Genomic DNA, 21158 nt, shown 5'->3' with positions numbered 1-21158 from the left:
ATAACCTGTTAAAAAAAGGGATAAAAATAATATATGTTGTAAAGTGGCTCATTTAGCATAAAATAAGATACTTTCCTTATTATTTAAGGGTGACTTATAATTAAAACATTACTTTCTTTGGGTTTAAATTGTGGAGTCAATCACACCATAATACCAAGGCAAGTTATACAAAATAACCTGGTTTGCTCAAAGAGAACCAAGCAATGAAAAGGCTTGTTACGAAACAAATTAAATTACTAAGAAATACACAATTTTACATACGTAACTGTTTATTGGTAAACAAGCTTAAAACCTCTGTGTACGTCAATACTACAAAACATTAACAAATATTCATCACTTTCTTACATACACTGACATATGCAACAACATATACATAAACTCTGGCTTAACATACACACACACACACACCAATACACAGTCACACACAGTTATACACATCTATACACATTACGTTACTTCAATGATTTTTTTTACTTTCAATAATTAAAAACAAGTTAATCAAGGTTGTAAAAATTAGTCGAGTCCAATATTCACTTTCCTTCACATTTAATTTAGATATTGAAATTTTTAAAAAAAATTGTTACCATCAGATCAAAAAGAATTTTTTAAAGAAATATACTGACACTATGCCACAAAAATAAATTGCCTTTACGTTAATGACTAACACTATTTCATTCAGGTTTATAGAAAAAAACACTGTTTCATATAAACATCATTCTAGTAATGACAATTAAAATCACCAGTACAAGAATTCAAATTCTAGTCACGACATGAAAACTCACCAGTACAAGAATTCAAATTCTAGTCATAACAAGAAAAATCACCACTACAAGAATTCAAATTCTAGTCATAACAAGAAAAATCACCAGTACAAGAATTCAAATTCTAGTAATGACAAGAAAACTCACTCACCAATACAAATTCTAAAAACAAAATGATCCTGTGTTAAGCAATCTTGATTCTCATTTTTTTCATAAAAATATATGGAAGGATACTTGTTCTTTTTACAAGTTCAAAACAACCCATGAGGAAGTATTTTACATGTTCATTGTTCACAGACATAAAAAATGATTGAGGAAGTTGCTTTTTTTTTGTTTTTTATCTTGTTGATATGGTAAAATAAATGTGGAATAAAGTAAGCTAGACACTGGAAGGCATGAACCCAACAAATTATTTTTATCTGGCCTAAGTTTTACAGTTAACTATATTGTAATTATTTCTTTTCTACAACCTGAGGAGATGTAATCCTGAATGTTATACAAAAAAGTATACAACAACTTCATGATCAACAAAACAACTCATCAATTTAACTGGAAGTACATGTAGTGAAGAATGCATGAACTTTCCTTTTTTCCTAAACTTCTATCTTTATGATACAAATATGTTCCCTTTTCTACAAGCAGTTGAAGAAATTCAATAGCTTCTGCATCTAAAACATTTTAACTCAGGAAAGTTAAGAATATAACAAAACTTCCTAAATTATTTTCAAATTATTTCCTGATTTTTGTAAAAGTATTATATTTCCAACATAATGTTAGTAGACAATGTGAACTACTCATCGTGGCTGCATAGGAACTTGTGATGAAAACCCTAGTCCTACGCCTCTCTGAGTATGAGTAGTCATTCTGGCAAACTCATAGTCTTTATCAAGTCGCGAAAACAGTTCATCATGCTGTTTCTTCTTTTCTTCGATCATATCTGTTGGAGCACCCTCATCCCCTTCACCTGATGTTGATCCTTCACCTTTAATACCCATCAACTTACAGAATTTGGCCGTTGTTTTACCGTCAGGGTCTGAGGCCAGGGATGCTGAAGTCTTCCATTCCTTCTCTTTGTCCTTGAAGAACAAAATAAATCATTTTACATATCAAAATACAAACTGTTACAATGATACTGTGAAGTTTATAATAAAAATGAGAATAATTTTCATGGTCTGCTGAAATTTGTAAGTTCATGTAATTTTTAATTCATGGATTTCAGTAGTACCATTATGTTTTTGAACAATAACTTGACATTTTATTAGAAAAATCAATTTGTGGTTTGACTGAACCATAAGCCACAAAGATAGGTGCCTAACAAAAAATTATTTTTGGGACTGTTCTACTGAAACACACATGCATAAGGTTCTTGGAAAAGCACAATTTTTTCAGGGGTCTCACCCATAGAAGTTGATTTTAAGTCTAATATTTCATTCTATTTGTCAAAATTTCAGACAGCCATTTATATACAAATTAAAAACAGTATTGACATTCAACGCAATTGAACATATATACATTTGCAATTTCTTGTGGAAGCTACTCCATAATAAAAACGTCCACAAAGACACAAACTTTTATCATGCTCCAAACACATGTGAAAAAGCTTTATATTTTAGTTATTAGAATGGTCTAAAAACTTGGTAATGAGAAAATAGACATATATTTTTGCAAGTATTAATTTTTTCGTGTTCTTGAGGCATCTGCAAAAATAGTGAAAATTAGTATGTTTACAGTAATTTGCAGTCAAATTTAAAGAAACAGTATAAGAACACACGTCTGTTATATGGATACAAACCTCTTTATGATCTTTAGCTTTTGACCAGAGAAGTTTCCTTTTCTGAACCTGCTCAGCATATTTCAGTGGGTTTACTGCTGCTGGGTTGTAATACTTAGGTACAGCTATTCCTGTCATCTCCTGAGCCTGTTAGAAACAAGAGGCTCCAAGGAGCCTGAATCGCTCACCTTGTTGAATTTTGCCTTTCAAAGGCAATAAATTAAACAAGAGGTTGTCCAACAATTTTGACTCAAGAAGTCTTTGGTAGGACTTATCACAAGATCTTTTCATCAACTGAAAGTTTCTTTTAATCCATCATAGTTTTCAAGATATTGAAAGTTTGGTTTCAATTGGTCAAGTAGTGTCCAAGAAGATTTTTGAAAGAAATAACATTAAAAATAGCAAAAATCATTGAAATAGGGCAATAACTCCAACATGGCTTGATGGATTAAATCAAAATTTGACCAGAGATAGATTTCATCAAGCTGAACACTTTTACTCATGTCAGAATTCAGCTAAACCTAACGGTTTAGCAAAAGTATTTGAAAAACTACTGTCTGACCCCCCCAATGTTCTATTTTTAGTAACGGTGGCCATTTTTTTTTCGACAAATAAAAAATCCTCACATCAGTTCTATGCAGTATACCCCAAGAAACATTCAGACCCAGTTTGGTTTCAATTGGTCAAGTAGTGTCAGAGGAGAAAATTATTCAAAGAAAAAACATTAAAAATAACAAAAATCATTGAAAAGGGCAATAACTCCATGGGTTAACAGATTAAAACCAAAATTTGACCAGAGATAGATCTCATCATGCTGAACACTTTTACCCTGTCGGAATTCAGCTAAACCTAACAATTTAGGAGATATATGTGAAAAACTACTGTCTGACCCCTCTGTTCTATTTTTAGTAACGGCGGCCATGTTTTTCGACAAATCAAAAATCCCCATATCAGTTCTATGCAGTATACCCAAAGGAACATTCATAGCAAGTTTGGTTCTAATAAGTCAAGTAGTTTCAGAGGAGAAGAGTTTTGTATAATTGTTAACGACGACGACGACGACGACGACGACGACGACGGACGTCAAGTGATGGCAATAGCTCACATGGCCTTTGGCCAGGTGAGCTAAAAAGTAAAGAACCTGCTGGATTACTCTCAAAATAAAAATCTCTTACAGAATTCTATAAAAAGAATCTGAGAGTATTCTAATAATAACGCACCTCAAAGAGTTTTCTCAAAATAAAGAATCTATAAGAGCATTCTTGAAAATAAATCTCTGAGAGTATTCTCACATAATTATCATGTACTTCTTATTTCAGGGATGATTTCACAAGGTCAACAAATGAAGCAGAAATTGTCAAAATCGGAAATAAATATACAGTTAAAAAAAAGGCAAATATACAGTAAAAAAAAGAATCGGAACAGTAAAATCAGAATTGGAAATAGCTGAATTCTGCTTAAAAGCCCCAAAAAAGTCATGTCTGTGATTGCCCTTGGCAAATATGATCATCTTTCTTTCTAAAACTTAGGAAATGTTTGCAAAAGTCCTCAAAACTTTTTATTACCAAACATAAGAAGTGAATACAATGGTTTAGCTTTTAAACTGTTCGTGACATTCCTTTCTCCAAGATCGAGGTTTATTGTCTATTGTTTGTAGATACTTAACAATTCATACTGATCGACCACTCATTAACTTGTTAACACCTGCCAAGTACAATGTATCTATTGAGTTTTTCTCTTGTTACTAAAACAAAAAGTTCCATGAGTTAAGAACTTAATTAAATGTACGTCAGTGAGGCTGCTTGATGAACCATACTAAATCTTACCTTCTGGTGCATTGTTGCCATAGTTTGCAGCAGCGCCATCTGTGGAGTTACTCCCCCTGCTGATGATATGGCTGAAAACACATCTTTAGAATTCAGTGGTAAGTTACTTGGCTTTTCCTTTGGCATCTCTGGAAGGAAAATTACAGAGATTATTATGACATTTGTACAGAAAATTACCTACCTTTCAATTGTATTTTGATATCTACTGATAAATATTGAAGATATTTCAAAACATTTGACAATAGGGAATTTTATGTTAGAAATTTAATGTAGTCACAAGCCTACACAGTTACAATCATCTTTGGCTATCAAGAAGTCATCGAATAAAAGCAAAAATTGATTTTAACAGCCGACGTTGACTTCAAATTTGATTCTGTGGTGAAGATTGAGGTGTCTATGAGGTTTAATTTATCCATTGAAGCTGTAGAATTTAAACTAATCAATTTTACCTTGTTGGAATTGTTGGAATGTTGGTAACTGCAGCTACCAACAATAGTTTATCACCAGTGAATCAAACGGCAGTTACGTAAATATATTTAAAATTCCCTACACTGTCCCTGTACATGATGCAATGTATCAAATTCCATAATTCATAATACTGCCTTTGTTAGTTTCAACAAAACAAATCAAATTAACACTTCAATAAACCATTATTATATTTACCTAATTCTTTCCCATCTATACTTGTCAATGATTCATTGTTTTGTAGGATTTTACTGGCTTTAAGCAGTTGCTGCCTCATTTGGTCCTTAAATGTGAATGGCTTATTACTAGTGGTAGGACTTCTCCTAGATGATCTGTCAGGACTACGATGGCGATCTGGACTCCTGTGGTGACGTCTTGGACTTCTCCTTGGACTACGACTCTTGTGTCTGTGTGAATGTCTGTCCCGGCTTCTGCTTCGTTTGTGTCTTCTGTGTCTGTCCTTTCTTTCCCGGGAGGAATGTCGTCTCTTATGCCGATCATGTTTGCGATCTCGAGACCTACTTCTTCTGTGACGTCTTGAATGTCGGTCCTTGTCCTGAAATATAAATGTCAGATTGTAGATTTCTTGTTTTCAAGTGTAAAACATCTCTACCTTTAGTGTGACCTTGCTATCTAAATTATGTAGTTAAAACAAAAAGCATTAATGTCAAACCTTCAGAAAACCCAGGTCTAGGACATAAGCCCCCAGACAAACCTTCAGAAAACCCTGGTCTAGGACATAAGCCCCCAGACAAACCTTCAGAAAACCCAGGTCTAGGACATAAGCCCCCAGACAAAAGCACACAAGGAAAATTTTTTTTCTACAAAATTAATAAAATAATTTCTTATGGTGAGGCTTTTGTCCTGATCCCTTTAACTAGAGGCTCAGGAGAGCCTGAATCGCTCACCTGCTTAACCATTTGCTTATTTGAAAAACTTGAGGAATGAGACAGGCTAAGTTAACATCAACTAAATTATTCATAGCATTTTCATGACCTGAACCAGAATTTTGCTAAAAGCAACAATTTGTGATTTTTTTTCAAAAACCTGTCTTATGACCCATAAGTTTCATTTTTAATATAGGCAGCCATATCTATTCGCGGATTAAAAATCACAAGTCATTCTGAGCACAATACACTAAAGAACTATTAGAATTATTTTCATTCAATGACCTTAAATGGTTTTAAAGAAGAAGATTTTCAAAGTTGTGCATGTGAAAAAAAAACAACAAAAAAACTGTTTCAGGGGTTGTTACTCCTACATTAGTCAATGAATGGTTTTGAAAATTTCGGCATATGTCATTCTCATGATGCTTAACAATTTTACCCTATAACAGAAATTTGCTAAAGGCAACGATTTTTGAGTTATTTGCAAAAAACTGCCATCTGACCCCTGTGCTCTAATTTTAGTAACGGCGGCCATGTTTTTTCATGAATCAACAATCCCAATGGTCCTTTTGTGTGGGATACCCTAAGAAACATATATGCCAACTTTCATTGAATTCTGTGCAATGGATTTTCAGAAGATTTTCAAAGTTGCAAATGTGAAAAATGAAAAAAAAAACTGTTTCAGGGGCCGTAACTCCTACTTCAGTAGACCAATCATTTTCAAAATTTAGGCATAGGTCCATCTCATGATGCTGAACAATATTACCCCGCAGATATTTGATAAAGGCAACGGTTTTTGAGTTATTTGCAAAAAACTGCAATCTGACCCCTTATGTTCTATTTGTAGTAACAGCGGCCATGTTTTTTCATGGATCAAAAATCCCAAGGGTCATTTTGTGCAGAACACCCTAAGGAACAATCATGCCAAGTTTAAAACCTGTCAGTCCAGTAGTTTCAGAGGAGAAGATTTATTAAAATTTGTCCACCACAACGACGACAACAAGTGATGGCATAAGCTCACATGGCCTTTGGCCAGGTCAGCTAAAAAAAGAATAAATGCAAGTTTAATATAAGTTACTGTTAGTGATCAACATAATTCTTGAAACAAAAATAAGCTCTTAAAAATTGCATTGTACTTTTTTATTTCAGTCTAACTTATTTAAAGAGGACCACTTCTTATAACCCAAAATAATCATATTTAACCAAGCAAGTTACATGCAAGTGAATTCCAGATCTGATTTAAGGTGAACCTTTCAGATTTTGATATTAAAGTCTATGAATTTTCATCATTAATTCTATTTACATAGATTCCTGATGATAAAAACAAGCTTTTACCCTTTTTCTATCATGACTCCTCGATCTGTGTCGGCTAGATTTGTGGTGATCTCGTCTTTTATGCGATGGTGAATGTGATCGTGACCTTTTTCGTTTAGGACTTTTCCTTTCAGCCTTTTCGTCATCTTCTGTTGTTTTGATTGGTTCCTTTTCTGTTGAGTTGGTGGATAAAGTTCTCTCCCTTGATTTTCTTTCAGGTGAAGAGGATGGTGACCTAGATTTTGAACTTTCTCTAGATGAAGCAGAGCCAGATGAGACAGACTTTTCTCTTTCCAGATCATCTTGACCACCAGCCTGTGAAAATAAAAGTAAGAATATGCTTCACAACATTGTAAATACTATTTTTCTATAACGTTATAAAGATTGTTTATTGCATAATAAGAAATCTGCTATTAATACAATGCTAGATTGTTTAGCTTTTTATAACAAGCATTAGTTAACTTAAGACATTTTTGCAACTGACCAATGATTTGAATTACAGACAGACCTGTAACTTACATGAGGATCATGTGTCATGGAAGGGTATAAAATATTGATGTGTACACTTTACATGATGCTCAGAAGGATTGTTTCTATTTACTTTTAAGAAGCATGTACTATGATCAAACAAAACCCTATAAATCAGGCCAATAATAATTTCTTGAATCTCAAGCCCTCTCTCAACTCTTTTAAGGTGCCTGATTAACTTTTATTACAACTTCAATAAAATACACACGAAAAGCACCGTCCTGGTCATTTGTCTGGCTATGGGCAATGTTACCAGTTCCCTCATCAATTCTTTGAAGCAATTCAATAATATCTGCATCCCTCCCTCACTGGGTTTAATAAGAAATATGCCTAAGATCAAACAAATTAACTTGTAATAGACTAATGTTGCTAAATTTATGCTGTGGAATGTTCAGTAATTCTAATATTGAAGACAAAATGATTAAAGCAAGATTCCTGCTATGATAAAAAAAAAATGCTAAAGGTATTCTTTTGTAGCTTTGCCCACAATACTAGTACCGTATACATGTAACAAGACTGCCATTATCTAGGTACGTATGGCTCATCTCCTTAAGTTTAAGCTTTGAAAGAGGCTTTCCACTCCTATTTCCAAACTGAGATTTCTCTTATGGTAGTATTTTATTCACTAAGTGAGAATGTTTCATTTCAAATTTGATATGGCCATATAAACTACATGTATGTAATACACAACTGCATTCCAACTGAAAATGTCCCATTTACATGTACATATGTAAATGAGAATTTTTTACCAAGAATGTTTAAAACTCTTAATATCAAACTATGGCAACTTTCAATATCACTAAAATGGTCCAATTTTAAAATTATATCCCAAATCACTGCAAGTGATAGAAGATATACTCTTGTATTTTACAAAGATAACAGGACAGTTTGACAGAAGAGATTTACATTTTCAGAGATTATAAGATTAAAAATTGTCAAAAACTCTGCTATCAAGTGCATATGATACACTACAGAAATAATAATAGTGAATTTTTATATGTAAAAATTCTTACTTCCATCGAACCATAGTGAATCTGTAAATGTAAAAATTCTTACTACTGTCAAGCCTTAATGAAACCAAATATGGTGATACCCATGGTCTGAGATGATCTTACAGGGTACAACTGAGAAGCAGAAATTGGTAAATATACAGTAAAATAAGGGATCATTACAAATCTAATTTTGATAATAATGGGGGAACTTGCAAAATAGCAGAAGGAAATCATCCCTGCACAGTACAAAAACCCTGTTTGAGCCTATGAATATACAATGTACAAAAAAATGACATGAACACATTTGTTTGAGGCTTCTTCTATTCTGGTCAATATCAGGAATATACATGTATATATCTATCTACATTAGTATAGGGTGCACTATCTTTGTGGTGAACAGACCAAATAAAAAGTATTTTATCTCCCTTTTAAAAAGGGTGGCATTAACAACTGTGTTCACTCAGCAGGTGAAACACTTTCAACACATTTGTAAAAGCAGTAGTTCCACAGTTTTCAAGTATGATGTAAAATTTACTAAACAGCAGATATCAAGGGACTCAGTAATTAATATTCCAACATGTTTAAAAGCAATATAATAACAGCAACTGTTTCTCCTCTCTCTCTGACTGTACACCATGCTCTGTAGACTTGACAACAACAGTTTTTCTCGTTGTTTTTTTTTTTTTTTACTTTACCTGTTACTTACACGACTCTTCTATTGACCAGGCAAGGCAACCATTGATGGTTGCCTACAGGCGAACTTGATGGCAGATCTGGTTAACCTAATATATAGGCAAGTAGTAGGTCAGATTAATGCAGAAGATGGCTTTTAGGGGCCGAAATACAAATGGGATGAATTGGTCAGCTTCATACTCAGGTGTTATCAATTTTTTCAAGTTTTCCCAATTATGACTATATTTCTTTTTTAATTTTTATGTTACCCAAGGATATCAACAGCAAGTTATGGGGTTCATACTGGAGGTTTAATAGTCCTGAAAATTAATTAAAAAATGGCAAACTTTTCTTCCAATCTGCCTTACCTAGAAATTTGTTCTGGCCAATGAGACAGCAATCATACAGTTCAGACCATTTTTTTTCCATTTTACACTATTTTATAGTTTTGGAATTACCCAGTGCTTTTTTTCAACAAGTCTTTTTTTTTCAGCTTTACATATTTTTTAAAGTCCAAACAAGATCATTTTCTGGAATAATAATCCCAATAAACATGCTGTTGATATGCTGATGCAGCAGTTTCATTTTTATATCATTTCACCAACATATACCAGAATTTTACTATACCTGCTCATGACACTGGTCATATTTGTAGATATAATTCATATTTGTATATTTTGTACATTCATATATTTTCTCAAGATTTTCCACTTTAGGTTTGTTCAGTGTAAAAGTGATATAAGTTGATTGAGGTTTTTAGTACATAATTTAATTGTTTATATGTTTAAAGATACCAAAATTAAGTTAAAATCCTGTATTCATACATCAGAGGTTTCAAAAACCTTCTTTCATTGTATACAAATGTTTTCTTTAATTTCAAAGAGAATACAAAGCAATAAGCATATACCACTTGTACACAATAAGTCCTTAAATGAGTTACGAAGCTGACAAAAGTGACCCTCCCAAATCAACATAAGTTTCTCCAGCTATAAATAATACCTCAGAGCTCTGTTCCATAATTCTCTTTACACTCTCTGCCAAGGAACATCGTCCTTCCCCTGTAAAATATAGTTGTACAATTGTTGTAAATTTCGTAACTAGAAAATGACCTTTTTGGTGCAAGCTAATCATGTACACAATTTTACATATTTTTAAGTAGTTTTAAAAGACAGTCAGGCCCAAAAGATAATTTGGTGTTCTAGTTTCATACCAAAAATGAGTCAGGATTTCTTATCCATGTTAAGGCCAAAAGTTTGCTGCATTCTCAATCAAAATATTGAAAGTTCTTACAATTGTTCAGATTTGGGTTTTTTCTTCTTACTTGTAATCTAAGAATCTTTCCAAGATTAGTTTTTTATGCTACAACATTTTATACTTTTTTTTAAGGATATGCCATTCAAACAAATGTCAGCTGGTTAAAAAATGCTTATCTATAAAACAAATAATAACATTGTTCAAATTTCAGGGCAGCACTGACCTGACATCTTAAAATGGTTTCTCAAAGTATAAAGATAAAGCTAACTGATTACAGAATTTTGAGAAAAAAAAACTATATATGAAAATTTAACAATACATCTTCAATTGTTTCGTGATACCTCTGCTAGCTGGATTGTTATCTGATCTGTCTGTGCTATCATCATGTTTTTCTTCAAGTTTTTCTGTTTCTACAGTATCTATTTCACCAATCATCTTCTCAAACATGCTATATTCATCTTCAAGATTTTGACCCTGAAAAAATGTTTCGTAGTTCTGTACTAATAACCTGCAACCTACATAATGTATTTACATGAGTATATGTCGATCCACCTATAAGTTGGACCCCCTTTTCAGTCCAAAATTTCTGGGACCTAGCCTTGGCCCACTTGTAAGTCGATCTGATTTCTGACAGCTGCATCACTAACATTCCTTAATTACAATGAATATACCTGTTTGTTTAGATGACTTCAATAAATTTATGTACAAATAAATAATTACCAGTCAGAGTTGTTTTTATAGTAGTAAGTAATTAAATTCTTCACAAGTCATGTGGATTGTTTCCATATGTCCATTTATTCATTCATTCTAATTTAGGCACAACCAATAACCCAAATTAAAATTATAAATATAAAAGCTACACAACAAAAAATAAAACAGAAAGTTTATGATGCTCTAACAACTCATTTTGAAGTTATTTCAGTAAGTTAACAGGCTTTCACTTAAGGAAAAGGCAATTCATATAAAGAATTGCTGTAACTACATGTACATTACACCCCAAGAGTATAGATTCTCAAACTCCCATTTCTGAGTCTCTTTTTGGAGTGACTCCAGGAAATTTCCAAAAATGCCATAAAAATCCTGGAGTGACCTTGGCGTATTTCCTCCAAAAGACAATAAAATACTCCCTGCTGAGAGGTTTTTATTGCCCTGATTATCCTTTGAAGTACCACCTACATCCTGTCTTACCTGTCAGGTGAACATGAATACAATACACAAGGTAATAAAATACTTGGAGTGACTCCGACATACTCACAAAAAGACAATGAAATACTCCCAAATGGGAGAAATCACTTGGAGAATTTTAGGAGTGCACTCTGTAAAACTCTGTGATCCAGTAGACATCAAAATAAAAGTAAGAGAATCCTCCCTCTCTAGGTAAACTATAACTAAAATATTGATTACTTTCATCATGAATTATAGTACATTATCTGGTCATGTTTCTATTATACCGTAGGGTTTTTGGCTACTTTAGTGTACACAGGTAAAAATCAATATTCAAAGTAGATGATTAGGAAATACAAGTAGATCAATGAAGGCCAGTATTGTGGCAAAAAAAAATCATATTTTAGCTATAAAAAGTAGTAGATGAAGACAGTCTTCCTAAAACTGACATTTACAATTTCAACATTGGTCTGGCTGTTCCATGTTGGTGTCAAATATCAAGCTTTTGACATTTATAAGCTGAAAATTTAGTTCATCAGCTAGATCTGGTCTATAAGTCAAAACCCTTCCCACGAGTTAAAAATGTAGTCTCAAAAATACAACTTACAGGCGAGTATATACGGTAACTAAGAATTATCAAAAATTCTATGGCATCAAGTATTTGAAGCTGAAATGTTAAAGAACTTAATTTATAAGGCCACAATTAAAACAATGTTTGTTTCCCCATACCCAACCCTACCTCCTGACAGGAAATCATGGTACATCAGGTCTTCAATTGTGAGGTGATAAGGAACATCTCAAAATATTCATAGAAACAATATGGCGGATAAACAATATGTACAGTGTAAACTTCTCGCAGAAAAAGTAAATACACAATTTTTCTATCTCAGAGGTAAGAATGAAAAAATCTATGAGAGTTGTAGTACAGAACAACATGAATAAAATGGCAAGTATTTTAAAGGAACTTACAAGTAATTAAAAAATCAATTTAAAATACGGCAAACAGGCCGAGGTGAAACCGAGTATAGTACAAACGGACACCGGGCAAATATGTAATATAGCGGACAGGGGTAGCAGGTTGATCCGTCCCCAAGTCAATCTCAGGGGTCGCGCTGGGCTTCGCCAATGTCGCAATTTGCGATTTTTTATTTGATCTGGCGACAAAAATTACCAATTGGTGATTTTCTTGGCGCCTAAGTTTTGTTTAATAAAATTGACAGGAAGTTTATCAGTAAGGGATATTTTCTCTAATTATCAAATTATGTTGGCACCTGGTCAGAGTTAACTGACCATGACCAATTTACGACTGAAAACAATTATCGGTAATTAGACCAGACAACCGTGACTGACAATATCCAATGGGAGGTGTCAATCAAATGTAAATATATTATTGAGCCAATCAAAGCTCTCATCATCTGGTCAAAGGTAAACACACATGGCCTTGTGCACGTGGCTACATACAAGCTTCACAGCCTAACACAGCATTCACATTCTAACCATGTGATACATTCAGAAAAAGACTTACCTAATAACAGAATAAATTAAATCCAATTAACAACGATTATCCCATCAGGATGTGTCTAAACACTTAGAAATTAAAGAATTCATGAAAGAAAATGGATGACATTTGTTTACACTTTTGCCATGTGACTTTTTGGCGGGAAAATCGGTAAACAAATAGAATGGGGATTCCCAAAATCTAATTAAGGAAATACTATTCTGATACCAAGATAATTATGTTCGTTTGTTTGTTGGGGTTTAACGTCCGAGCAGCAATATTTCAGCTATATTCAGACGATGAACATGAAATTGGTGATAAAATGAACATGAAATGATGATGAAATGGAAAAAGGATGGGACACAAGGATAATGGGGTTGACAAATTTTGATTGCCACTGGAAAGAGGGAGAGGTGGGTAGGGTCGGGCAATTTAGCCTTCTGTGGCGGAGCCCTTTGGTTCCTACTCCGGGAGAATACCACAGTAGGGTTCTTTAACATGCGAGGAACGTGGCATCTTTCCCAACATGGTGCACCGCTGTGGTTTGCGGTCAGATTTTCCGTATTATAGCTTGACAACCCCAGCAAGTAACACGCCAGGGGTACCCCATTCCACCACCTGTGGCACACATCCCAGTTGCTCTGCAGGCAGAGCGCCCTAGACCCCGGCTAGGGTTCTGAGTACTATTTAGTCGCCTTTTACGACAAGCTTAGCGCTGCTGCAGGCATATTCTTTTAACACCTGGACCTGCACGGGGCCCAAGATAATTAAACAGGGACACAATTAATGGTCCATGGTACAAAATGTAGTTTGTTAGAAATTTTATCACAAAAAAAAAGAAACCAGTTTGTTAAATTAAAAAAAATCAAATTATATTGTAAGATAAATTAGACCTGCTTCAGTCATGCATCAAGAGTGAAACTTGTGTACATGTATGTCATGAATGGAGAGGTTATTTTGATGAATTGACAAAGATAATTCATCTGTGGTCTTAATACTGTCATATTTTTAAAAAAAAAGTAAATATTTTTTTTGGCCCCCACTGGCTATAATTTCTGAAAATTGGCGACATAAAATGGCAGCTGGCGATTTTTCTGGCGTCAGAATTTTCGAAGCCAGAGCAGCCCCTGAATCTGCCCCAGGTTTTTCTGTTCCCTCTAATTAGCATAACTTTATGTGTATAAAATCTAAACTACATTGTATGTGTATTACACATCTTTACAATACACTACAAATAATGACTATTTTGACGATGCCACTCACCCACGGTGGACACAAGTCCACGTGCCCATCGTGTCAGGTGGACAGTATAGTGTCTGCGCCCACGGTATCCAATGGATGCGTGATAACCTGATGATTGGATTTAATCCATGATCGGCAATTTTATTACAATGTTCAAACAGTTGACAAATAAAAGAACAATGTGTCAATCATTACCTTGACCGTGAGAATCAATTTTCTTTCATGAAAATTGGCCTCAAGCCAGAATTGTGACACCACCCGGTGTTTACTTAGGAATTAATATAATTAGGGTTTTATATGAATTAAATGCTTTAAAATCTTGTTTTTTTGTTTTGTTTTGTTTTGTTTTTCTATTTCTTACGGCCCACATTGTACTTAAGTCTATCATTATTTAGTATCATCGAAATGTAAACCTGGATTAATCGGAAACCAAAGTTGACATAATTTTTAAAGAAATTCATAAGGCCTTAATTTTATGATTTCCAGCAGTTGCTACATGTATCATGTAATAACATTTTACACCTGACCTGTCACCAGATTGTTACAAATTGTAAATTACAATGTTCAAGAAAATCGAGTACTTGTGAACTACTCATTTTACAGACAGGTTTCTTACGTAATAATTCTAAAAAAAGAACAAAGTATTTTAAATCAATAACTATAAAAATGCTTTAAGTGTGTCAATTTCTTATGCAAATTTGATAAACGCCTTTGTAATATCATTGACCAATCAATGTGTTTATCAAAAGGTGTGTCCCTGTGTTTTGAGCATCGTATGAGGTAAATTGAGATTTTGTTGACATGGCAACAATTATCGATCAACGAACAATTTATTTTGAAAGAGTAATTAAGGGAACCAAGGTTATAGCGGTAATTAAATCTCGTAAATTTTTTAGAATCTTCTGAAACTTTATTCCAGAAACATTATTACTTTCATTTTCGAAATATACATTGTTTGTTTATGAATATACAAATAGGTGAATGACACAAGGGCAATCGTATTTTTATTTCAATAATTAAATGTTCATTGTTCTTGTAAAATCATGCTCAATACAAGTATTTTTTTCTTTTTACTAAACGTAATAATCTTGTAAAGTATTTGTGATTTTCATATCATAGCCACCTAGAAATAAAATTAATCAATGTGTTTAAACGTAGACTTAATTAGTCAATTCAGTATTATCCGTGTAATGTCACTACTTAATACCCGAGCGTGTCACACTATATACAGGAAGTGGTCGATTAACTACTAATTAACAAAAAGGAATTGTTTGATAATATTTAGATTAAAGAATAAAAAGAAACCAAATTTAATGTTTTATGATTACAGAAGCGATTAGGGACATCCAAAGTTTTATTTTTAAATCAAAATTTCCACATTTAAAATCCCTTATAAAATATAAAATAGTGTTTGAATCCCCCAGATATAATCTGATAAAAAAATTAAATTCTTCTAGTATAAATTTTACGACTAAGTATATATAGAATAAATTAAACTAATTGGTATCTTTATTTACACTGGTGTGCCGACTTAGGCCTTTTTCTGAAAATCTCCAATATATTTCAATACTACAACTGGACAAAAATGAGTTTGAAAATTTTATATTTTTGTGTTATTTTGCCTTTCACTTGTAGTTGTTGAAATGGATTCATATTTAATTAATCATAGTTTAAAGTATTATTCAAATTTTAGCATATTTAAAATTCGTAACACCAGCCCACAGTTGATTCAATTTTATTTTTGAATTCAATGAGGGTTGCACTCATCGTATATCTCGTTTATTTTTTTACGGTTGTTGACAAAAAAAAAAAAAAAAAAAAAAAAACAATTTGTTACTCCTCAATCTTAGTACACACATGCATGAAGGTCTAATCATGATTAAATCATCTACATGCATATGTCTTCTAAGGTACATGTAAGTGTTGTTTGCTAATACGCGTCGGTTAACTGTCCAGTTTCAGTTCACAATACTTTAAACCGCAGATAAGGTCCAAGATAGACCACCTGCATCTTTAGCCACCGTGAGAAATTCATAGCAAAGTAATGCAGTGCCGTAAAAGGGGATGCAGTTGTAAATAGTTTCATCTTTCAAAGGGACTGCACATCCAATCTTAGCTGATTTTCTCTAAGAATTTTAAATGCAATGTATTATAAGCAAAAGGAGGGTGCACTTTTTCCATTACATGGCCATTAAAGTATTTTTCTCAGAATTCATCTTACAAGATTAGTTGTTGTTTCCAAATTCATATAAGTTATGTTAAAATATTCAGTATTTCTGAATATATTCTAATCCAACAAGTAACACTTGATTAACGTGAAATCAAAATTTCTCCTATAACACAATTTATTTTTTGACAAGTGATAGGGCTGCACTGTATTAAAACCTGCCGCTACCGTTAATTGATTAACTGTCAATTGAAGAGATCAAATGACACCTATCAAAGGTTACCACGATTTCCTGTATTTATTCCATTTGTTGGCAAATGCTCACACTTCTCTGCTTTAATCCCGCCCACAGGTAATTGATGAATGTCAAATTATAAAGAAGCTCTATTGATACCTGTGAAATACTGTTACCGATAGTTCATACAATACAACAGGACCGTAATATTTAGTACGTAAGAATGAGTTTTAATTCCGAGTCCTGTTAAAACGAAACAAGATTTAAAAGTGACCACCAGAATGCATGGGCAACATGGACAGAGACCAACCACATGACCACCATGGGCCGGTGGGAACGTGTCCTAGGGTGGACACAAATTGTCAACCATTGCCCACGCCCACCGTGGGAAAAGGGAATCGTCAAAATAGTCGTTAGCCGTAGTGTATGTAAGAGATTCAAAAGTTATAATTTAGATGATTCCGTGAACACTTCATCTGTAAAATGACTCTCTAGTAACTTCAACCCCATTTCACCTTGATTTTGTTGTTCAACTACACTAAAATTTGTTATTCACATGGATTTATTTTGCTTTGTACATTTGAACTTTTATTGTCTCTATACTATTCTAGATTAAGAAGAAGGGGATACATGACAAGGATAGCATTCATTCATATTCAAATTTAAGAAAAGACATATAGAAAAGAATGAGATAATTTATTTTCAATATTTGCATTTAATTTTTGATTGTATGAATTCATAATGATTGGGGATGGACCATCATGAAATTCGTACAGGTACCTGGGCAAAAATTCAGGACGAACAGACCCAAATAGTTACGTGTGGTAATGCTTATATGGGCCAATGGGGGTGACCTTACTGTTCTTTACTTTAGGGAACCTACAAGATGGCGGATAAACAATATGTTTACAAAATGCTTCGCTCACACATCAAGCAAATGCCGAGTAATGGGAAACAGGTGTAACGGGAAAGCATGACTTGACTCACAAAATTATACTCCGCCACCGAGGATCGAACCCTAGACTGCTCGGCGACAAGCCAGCGACAAACCGATTCGCTAAAGAATTAATCCTTTAGCCAAGTAAACTAACTGGCTATTTAAATCTCACTACCTACCACAACGCAGGTAGGTCGTCCTGCCACACAAGAAACGCCAAAGGCCACAGCATTTGAGGAAGTGGAAAACCGAAAGTAAACTTTTCTATAAAAAGAGTAAGATTTAAAAAATATATCTTTGGGAGCAACAGAAACTCTCTACCTGTGAACCTATTGCATTATCGTCGTTTTCATTTGTTAAATTAACGTTTTCTAAGTCTTCATCGTAATTTGCCAACATGTCCATGGCGGATTAAGTGTATAAAGTTCCCGGATGTAAATAACGATCTCTCTAGTTAGAGACAAGAGATCACAAGGAGTGACGTGAAGTGTCAGGAAGTCTAGAAAAAGCGACATAAAAGATAAAACCAAGATATTTTAGCAAAAAGAAGTAGAAAATAGCGTAAAGAATATATTTCAACTAAATGCGAAATAAAAATGAATGTTAACGCATTCTAATAAAGTGACAAAAAACATAAGTGCAAGATTTTTAGTAGCTGCGAAATCGTAGATTTTGATCTTTTTTTGAGTTAGAGCTACGTTTCGCAGCTAGATTTTTAGAGAAAGAAAGTTCGAACAAAAAAAATTAAAAAAAGAATAAAATAAAAATACACATGAGTAAAATTTTATTGAGGAAAACATAAATTTTAAAGTATAAAATTAATGTTAAGCAAACAAAAAGTTCTAAAAATGAAAGTACATTTAAGACAAGTTAAATTTAAAAAAGATAAAATTGTTAAGTTTTTTTTGTTATGTTTTATTTTTGTTTGTGTTTGTGTTTGTGTTTGTTTTTGTTTTTGCTTTTTTTGTTTTGTTTTGTTTTGTTTTGTTTTTTGTTTTTGAAGAACTAACTTAACAAAAATGGAATATTTTCTCAGGAAATATGAGAACGTGAAAGATGGGGGAACACTTTTTGTTAAAAAAATAGCGGGGATATTTAAATGAGTATTCTCATTTATCTTGGTTATTGGTACAAGGCGCGTAGTAATTAATGATAACTCGACCATGCGAGTTGGATAAACACACACTCTTGTATACCGGACCAATTAACTACTGACGGGTGTGGCGCTCGTTTGGATTAGAGTAATATATATAGTTATCATGACCTAATTGTTAGTTTAAACATATTTATTCAAATATGAGCACCAGCAAATACAGTATACACATTTACATACAAACTCATGGTAGGATTCGGAAAGAAGCTAGATAGCTTATACAAAGTTCCGTGACCTTTAGAGTAACTTGCAAGAATATTCTTATAAATAAGATGCATGTGGAATGATTTTCATAATTGACTAGTAAATAAGACAAACGAATTGAAAAACAAAAATGGAAATACAAAATTAGTGTAGAGATGCAGTACATGGAAGTTATTTATTTATAAACCTTTTACTTTTGATAATAAACTTCTGAACTTTAAGAAAAACTTCTACATTTTGTTCAGCATTTAGAATATTTGAGCCATACAATAATACATTTACAGTAATAAGTACATCAAGTGCCATAGAAAATATGATTTCATTTCGTAATAAAGTATATTTTGGACAAAAGAGCAAAAAATGGGAAGTTGATTCGACATGATCACAGGTGCAATTGGGGGAATTAACAAGGTTACGACTGAACAGATGTTCGTGGAGTGAAGCACAGTTCATTCGCAGTCTGGCATGTAATATTTGCCTTAGTCGTGTACCAATAAAGTATAGATTCGGACGTTTTATCAAATGTTCCTTCATCTCATTTCTAAAAATGTCAGTGGAACTAGAACTCCTGGTATTCTGAGGCAGTTTGTTCTACAGTTTAACTGTTGGTGGCAGAAAATATTCAGAATAGAAGTTTGTTCTCGTGCGAATCTCTAACATATTTTGTGATTGTCTAGTATAATGTCCATGCAAGGAATCAACCGAGTTTGGAATTAACGATTGCAAATACTCTGGCGTTTCCTTGTTGATAATCTTATATAATAATATGAGTCTATGTTTGTCCCTTCTGTCCGAAAGTTTTTCCCATCCCGTTTTCTTATGCAGTTCCATGATAGTCTTTTAGATGTTAATTTGGTCCCTCCCGTCACAATTCGCATAGCTTCTATCTGAACATTTTCTAGCTTGTTAACTAAGGACATTGTCGAATTGTCCCAAATAACATCACCATATTCTAAAATTGGCCGAATAAATGAAAAATACATTTTCTCTAAGGTGATTCTGTCAAGAATGAAACGCATCTTTCGTAAAATAGTAATCCTACTATAAGCCTTTATAACTATATAGTCAATGTGGTCATGGCAAGAACCATTATTTGAAAAAAATGATACCAAGATGTTTATGGGATTCAACTTCCTGAAGGTCCTGGTCATTCATCATCAAAGGTGGGTGTAATGGCTTTACTGACTTACGTGATACAATCATTGATTCAGTTATTTTTTGTGGATTAAATTTTACTAGCCACTGACAAGACCAACGGTGTATCTTTTCTAGATCACAGTTCAAGATTCCCGCAGCATTTTCAGGAGTATCTACAATGACGTATACACTAGTGTCATCTGCGAAGAGCTTGTTCGACGCAATAATGTCAGATACTATATCGCTGATAAATAGTAAAAACAATAAAGGTCCGAGAATGAAGCCTTGCGGAACACCCGCTTTAATTGGTCTCCAATCTGAGTTACTTCCATCCAAGACAACCCTTTGAACCCTCCCCGACAAATAATTTTTAAACGAATGTAGCAGCGTTCCCGTAATTCTCCGTATTTTTCCTGTTTAAATAAGAGTCCAGCATGCCAAACTCGGTCGAATGCTTTACTTATATCACAAAATACGACTCTTATTTCTTTACCACTATCAAGAGCTCGACCAATATCATTCGAAAAACTAACTAATTAAATTACAGCTGAATCATCCTTTGTAAACCCAGACTGACATGGAGTGATTATCTTGTTTTCCAGCAGAAAATTATGGACGTGTTTATAGACACATCTTTCAAAGCATTTAGAGAGAATGCATAATAATGAAATTGGTCTATAATTTTTTACTTCACAAGGATGACTTAATTGTTGGAGATTTTTCAATAAAAAAAACCAAAATAATATATAACTGAATTAAAATAAAATTAATCACCTAATATGGGGTTCCACAATGCAATATATTTATACACATAATCTCTCATTTTATTTATTTATTTTTTTACTATTATTATTATTATTGTTGTTGTTGTTTTTATTATATTCTTTTTTTACTTCATGTACACATATGCTTATGAAACATATCTACCGCGCCGATAGCTCCAGCCGTGTG

At 33.3% G+C, this 21158-nt stretch overlaps 1 protein-coding gene across 2 annotated transcripts; it reads right to left on the bottom strand.

Annotated features, from left to right (window-relative positions):
* Positions 1-251: 251 nt before the first annotated feature.
* On the bottom strand, positions 252-18191 carry LOC148606177 (uncharacterized). 2 transcript variants are annotated; one of them, XM_088543498.1, is made up of 8 exons: positions 18035-18191; positions 10812-10944; positions 10216-10274; positions 7046-7339; positions 5022-5379; positions 4359-4486; positions 2554-2679; positions 252-1837 (listed from the first exon to the last, which is right to left on the bottom strand). In XM_088543498.1, the coding sequence occupies exons 1-8, from the start codon at positions 18116-18118 to the stop codon at positions 1556-1558; spliced, it is 1464 nt and encodes a 487-aa protein (XP_088399624.1). In that variant the 5' UTR covers positions 18119-18191; the 3' UTR covers positions 252-1555. The 2 variants fall into 2 exon arrangements, with proteins under 2 accessions (XP_088399624.1, XP_088399625.1); XM_088543499.1 differs by lacking the exons at positions 10216-10274; positions 10812-10944; positions 18035-18191 and adding exons at positions 7761-7882; positions 9251-10155.
* Positions 18192-21158: the final 2967 nt, after the last annotated feature.

This window comes from Perna viridis, chromosome 9 (assembly GCF_037379345.1).
Source record: "Perna viridis isolate PV_CMFRI_1.1 ecotype Kerala chromosome 9, ASM3737934v1, whole genome shotgun sequence".
In the NCBI taxonomy this organism is placed as follows: domain Eukaryota; kingdom Metazoa; phylum Mollusca; class Bivalvia; order Mytilida; family Mytilidae; genus Perna; species Perna viridis.
Note: the sequence above shows the minus strand (reverse complement) of the source record. Positions and strands in the feature narration are given on the sequence as shown.

Coding starts and splice junctions, on each gene's coding strand:
- LOC148606177 (XM_088543498.1), bottom strand. CDS start 18,118: ATGGACATGTTGGCAAATTACGATGAAGACTTAGAAAACGTTAATTTA. Junction 10,275..10,811: donor TAACAATCCAGCTAGCAGAG/GTATCACGAAAC, acceptor TATATTTTACAG/GGGAAGGACGATGTTCCTTG. Junction 7,340..10,215: donor TTATGGAACAGAGCTCTGAG/GTATTATTTATA, acceptor TTATTTTCACAG/GCTGGTGGTCAAGATGATCT.